General features: G+C 58.1%; 1 protein-coding gene across 1 annotated transcript; it reads right to left on the bottom strand.

The window, feature by feature from the left end:
• Positions 1-3,994: 3,994 nt before the first annotated feature.
• On the bottom strand, positions 3,995-5,143 carry NEUROD2 (neuronal differentiation 2). Its single transcript, XM_081582224.1, has one exon. It carries the CDS (start codon positions 5,141-5,143, stop codon positions 3,995-3,997), a length of 1,149 nt encoding a protein of 382 aa, XP_081438350.1.
• Between the last annotated feature and the right edge of the window lie 471 nt (positions 5,144-5,614).

Here is a 5,614-nt window from a genome sequence, read left to right as displayed (position 1 = left end):
CCAACACACACACCTCCTTCTGTTCCTGGAGCTTCACTGTGTATGTGTGCACAAGCAGGAGAGGAAAAGACCTATGAGGAGGAGTTTGGGGCTGCGTGTCGGCGTGCATCTTCTTCTCCTGCTCACCTCGCCATCTCACCAGGGAACTTGAGTGTTGGGGAGGGGAGCGATGGGAGGACAAATCACAGCCAGAGAGCAGAGAGTGTGGGGGAAGGGTCAGTAATTGGGAAAGGGGCAGCTCGTGTGGACGTTGGATTCGCAGGAAGCGGAGGCACTAGGGATCCCCTCCTCCAAAGTGACCCGCCCAAAGTGACCACAGACACAGTGACCCTAGAGTCATCAGCATCCTTGGAAGTGGGATGGAATCCGGCTTCAAAAACAGAATCAAGCTGCTTGGAAGAGCCAGAGGAGCGAAGCACTGGAGTCTGTGGTCTGGCCAGGGGAGCCAAGTAGAGGGATCTTTTGCCTCTGGTCCCAAGCCACTTGAATCCTGCCTGGTCTGGGACTTCAGAGCAGGTTCTGGAAAACCAGCTTTGGGAGAGAAACCCAATTAACCTTGTTCTTAGAGTAGGATAAGACTCAGGCCTCGGGATGTGTACTGAGTTCCTTTTCTCTCCCATTTCCTGCCAGGCCATGCCCCATGGCATGAACAGATCTGACTCCTTCAGATTCGGGTCTGAGATCATCACTTTGGTCCATGTAAGCAGTGAGGGAAGTTGGAGGTGAACCGATTTCTTTCTCCCCCAAAGTAGGGGTGATTTTGACACCCACCCCTAGACCACCGCCAGGGGTGAATCCTCAGAATGAAAGGCCCTGTTCTAAATCTCACGCTGGAGAAGCAATCCTATGAGAATTCCAGAGAAGGAGGTGAAATTTTGAAAGGATTCCAGTGAAATTCTCCAAAAACTGCGGGAGAATTCTGTCCAGAATTCCAGCAGACCGGGCGTGGGGAAGGGGCCTCATGCTGTGCGGCGCTCCCCAGGGCCAGGGAAGCTCGGCCTCCCTCTGGGGCGGGACAGCAAGAGGCTGGACGGGAGTCAGCACCCGGGAGTGGACAGCTCCCAGCCCGGTCCCAGCTCCTCCTCCAGCCTTCTCCAGGCGGAGGAAGGAGGGCAAGGTCTCTACTGGGTTGGTCTTTTAGGGGAGCCGCGGAGCTCAAGGTCAGAGAGTATAATCCGATCCACCCTTTCGCGCCTAGTGAGTCCTTCAAGCGCCTTTCCCTTTCCTCCTTTGTCAGGGTGCTTTCTTTTTGGGGTCTTGGGGCCAACCTTTAAAAGCCTCAGTGTGCCTGACTTCAAGCCCCAAACTCAACACTACAACCTCCATTTCAGCTCTAAAGCGAGCAGAAGTGTTTTTGAAAAAAATAATTTAAATAAGCAGAGTCAGAAACAGTCCTGTTGTGGTACTCCTAAGTGTGTTCCGGCTTTGGGATGTCCGGTGTTTGGGACTTAGACCTCTCTCCAAATATTCCAGTGAGCACTGGTGTCTGGATTGGAGGGGGGATGCTGTTCTTTGCACGGGAAGTCAGTTCAGAGCAGCCTCTGTTCCTGAGGCTCAGAGAAAGAGAACCCTGAGGTTACCTTGCCTGAGAGGAGGAAGCCGCTTGGGCCATCTGCCTGAGGGCTTCCTTCCACCAGGAACAGCACCAGGCAGGAAGGGGGTTGTCTTGGTGTGGATCAAAAGGCTTCTCGCTGTCTGGTCAGGGGAAGCTAGTGGCTATGTCAAGTTCCACTCTATCTACCTGGTGGGCTCCTAGACTCAGACCCCCTCACAGAACTCTGGGGGGGTTCCATCAACTTCATCAACACCTCTACAAATTTCAATATTCTTGAGGCTGAAAATGTCTGATTCCCTTGAGTCCACTGAAATTTTAAATTTAAGACTGAAAAGACTTCTTCCATTAATATTTCATCCTCATAACCTGATAGTTTTTCTATTTAAAAGCATCCCTGTCTGGCTCAAATGGTTGTCTCTTGATTTCTACACACTCATTTTTTTTGCAACAGTGGGAAAAGGATTGTAAAATGACCAACTGCTCTCATCTTGGTTATTTTTCAGTTATGAAAAGATATTTTGTTTTCAAAAGAGGTGCGTGTGCATGTTGGGGAACTGAAGGAGTGTAATGAGATTAGTGCAATGCTTTGTGCTGGGGGCGTGTGTGAATCTGTGTAAGGTCTGTGAGGGGCAGCAAGTGCAGCTGTTTCGGTGCCCAGTGGGTGGGTGTGAGGGGGTTTGTAGTGTGGGAATCCTACCCAGGAATTTCCAGGGTTCCTCTACCTGGCCACCACACAGTCATTGACTGTTTTTTCATCACGTCGAGTCCCAGCTCAATGCCCGGAATGAAATGAGGCCACCGTGAAAAACCGGTCCGGCTTTGCATCTCATTTACATAAATATTTATTAATCGTCATTAAACTGAACAGAAACACGCAATGCACTTCGGGTGTCCGACGGGAGTTTCATCTTCGCTACAAGAGGAAGGTAAAATTGCGTGTGAGTGTGTGGGTGTTTCGCCTGTGGGTTTGCATTTTTGCATCGTGTGTTTGGATGTCTGATCTCCTGCCTCCGGTGGGGAGAGGTTCTCCTTTTGCCCCTTTTTTTTTGGGAAACCTCCAGAAGGAGTCCTCAGCCCTCTCCCTGCCCACCTGTCAGCCAGAGCCAAGAGGATGCCTCGGACAAAAACTCCCTCTCCAGCCACCGGAAATCGCCGGGCGCCTGAGGCCCAAAGAGGCACAGTCGGGCAGAGGCGGGGCTGCCTTCAGGTCTGGGTCTCCACCCTCGTCCCGGGAAGGGATAGAGTTGCCTGAGGGGGGTTGGGGGGCGGCGAGCTCTCCTCCCTCTGCCCCCCGACGCCAGCTCTGGGCCTGCGTGTGCGTGCGGTGTGGTGTGCGTGTGTGTCTTTCATGCAAACCCTCCCTCCCCAAACCGACCCCCCAACAGTTTGCCATTCCATACAAATTTGGAAACAGATTTTTAAAAAACAGCATGACTTACAACGGGGACGGGCGGGGGGAGGGCAGTGGCACTGGGGCCCCAAATCTCGGAGTCTCTGATTGTAAGAACCTGGGGAGGGGAGGGGGCAGCGCCGGCCCCCACTTCACCAAAGTGCACAGATCCGCGCTTGGGCGGCGCGGCCCGCGGGCCCGGAGGGGCATCCCGGGGCCGGGCCGGGCCGCTAGGCTCAGTCAGAACCTCCTTGCATAGATATTTGTGTCTTTTTATTATTGGTAGTAGTATTTTTTGCCTTTTATTGCTTCTAAAAGTTCTTACTGCGTTTTTTTTTCTGATCCGGACTCTGCGTTCGGCCTCCGTCGCCTCAGATTTTTTTTTTTTGTATGTATGTTTGTTTAAAAAAGGAAAAGGGGGGAAATGGACTCTAGTTACAAATTATCTTGGCCTCTCTCTTTCCTCTCAATCCACATTCCCTCCCGCCAAAATTAAAATCACAAAACGCTGAGACTAGGGGTTGGGGATGAGGGCTTCCAGGTCCAGGCTTGGCGCCCAGACTTATGCCCTTTTCAAGAAAGAGGGGGCGCCCGGCTCCTCGGCAGCTTGGTGGCTGTTTCAATAATAATAATAATAATAGCAGGAAAACAGTATACCACAGCTCAGCTGCCCCCCTTACCAAAGCCTTTGGGCCTGCAGGGGGAAAGGGGAAGAGGAAACAGTGCAGGAATTGGGAATGGGGGGAGGGGTCTCCAGAGAGTGCCCGAAGAGGGTCCCTGTAGAAGTACTCCCTGGGAAAGAGGAGGAGAGAACCCCTTGGGGAGAGAGAAGGCGAGTCCCCTGGGGGAGGCGAGGCCCTTAGGACGGGCACCCACAGATAAGAGGACCGCGCTGCCCAGGAGAGCGGCAGAACCGGCGGCCCGCTCCCCGCACCAGGCGCCGGGGTAGGTAGGGGTGCCCCTGCGCTGAGGGGGTGGGGAGGTTGGGGGCAGGGGTGCGGGCAAAGGCAAAAGAAAAAAAAAAAAAAGGAAGGGGCAGGCGCGAGGTCTCAGTTATGGAAAAACGCATTGAGCTCCTCGTACATGGGGCCCCGGTCGTGGTGAAGGTGCATATCGTAAGATAAGAGATTCTCCGAGTGGACGCCCCCGCGCACAGCCGACGAACCAAAGACCAGCCCGTGGCCCGTGGGCCGCGAGCCGGGCAGCGCCGAGTAGTGCATAGAGTAATGGTAGCTCTTCTCGTGGTCGGGCGACGAGTCCTGCTTGAGCGAGAAGTTGCCATTGAGGCAGAGCGGGGGGCTGAGCGGGCCCTCGTACTCGGAGCTGTTGTAGTCCGGGCTCGCGCCGCCGCCGCCCGCCGCTGCGTACAGCGTCTCGTAGGCGGCGCAGTAGCCGTGGGTCCGCAGGGCGTGCGCCGCGCCGCTGCCCAGGCCGCCAGCCGCCTGGCACTGTGCTCCCGCCAGGCGCGAGCACGGGTACGGGTAAGGGTGCATGGCGAACGGACCGCCCGAGCCGTGGAAGCGGCCCGTGCCGTCGGCGCCCTGCTCGGTGAGGAAGTTGCGCGAGTTGAGCTGCAGACAGCCGGCCACCAGGTTGGTGGTGGGCTGCGACAGGCCCTTGCACAGCGTCTGCACGTAGGACACCAGGTCGGGCCGCTTGCCCGAGCGCAGGATCTCCGAGAGCGCCCAGATGTAGTTCTTGGCTAGGCGCAGCGTCTCAATCTTGGACAACTTCTGGGTCTTGGAGTAGCAGGGCACCACCTTCCGCAGGTTGTCCAGCGCCGCGTTCAGGTCGTGCATGCGGTTGCGCTCCCGCGCGTTCGCCTTCTGCCGCCGCAGCTTGGAGCGCTCCAGGCGCGCCTTGGTCATCTTGCGCTTCTTGGGCCCGCGCTTCTTGGGCCGCTCGCCCTCGGCCTCGTCCAGCCCTTCCTCTTCCTCCTCTTCCTCCTCCTCCTCGCCCCCTAGCTCGCCTTCCTCCTTGACCTCGGCCAGCGCGGCCTCCGGCACCTCGTCGGAACGGAGAGGGACGGGCTTGGCGGCCCGGGCCGGCCCCGGAGCCCCGGGCCCCGGCTGAGGCGGAGGTGGCGGCGGTGCGTCGCCCTTGTCGCTCCTCGGCTCGTCGTCGTCGCCGTCGCCCCAGCTGGCGAACTTGGGCACATCCGACAGGAGACCTGGCTCGCTGAACAGGCGGGTCAGCATGGTGCCTGAGGACGCCCGGCGGGCGGGAAGGGGAGACAGATAACACAGAGTTAGGGGCGCGCTTGGTTCATGCTGCGCTCCTTCCACCCGCCTCCATCCCCGAGTCCAGTGCGGGTTCCTGCCTGGGGGGCCCTGGATGCCCACCTCCTCCGCCTGCCCCACCCCGAGCCTGCCCAGCCCTGCCCCGGCCGCGCGCCCGGAATCTCGGCCCAGGCCCTTTTCCCAGAGCTGGGCCCCGGCTCCACCCCTCGCCTGAACGAGGGGCCGCTCCCCGCGCCGGGTCATCTCCGGGTGTGGTTGGGGACGGAGCTGAGGCTTTAGGGAGCAGATCTCTTCGCCGGGGGAGGCGGCGTGATCGCCCGGAATGCCTGTTCTCTCCCGGCATTGGAGGAAGGCTGGGCGGCCGCCGGTGGGGACAGCTGCCCCGCTCGGTGGCTCCGGCGGCCCGGGCCCCTCCGCCCTGCTCCCTCA

The sequence above is a fragment of the Giraffa tippelskirchi genome, chromosome 3, assembly GCF_054371585.1.
Source record: "Giraffa tippelskirchi isolate mGirTip1 chromosome 3, T2T-mGirTip1v1.2.pri, whole genome shotgun sequence".
NCBI lineage: Eukaryota > Metazoa > Chordata > Mammalia > Artiodactyla > Giraffidae > Giraffa > Giraffa tippelskirchi.
The sequence above is the reverse complement of the archived record's forward strand: the minus strand, read 5'-3'. Positions and strand labels throughout refer to the sequence as shown.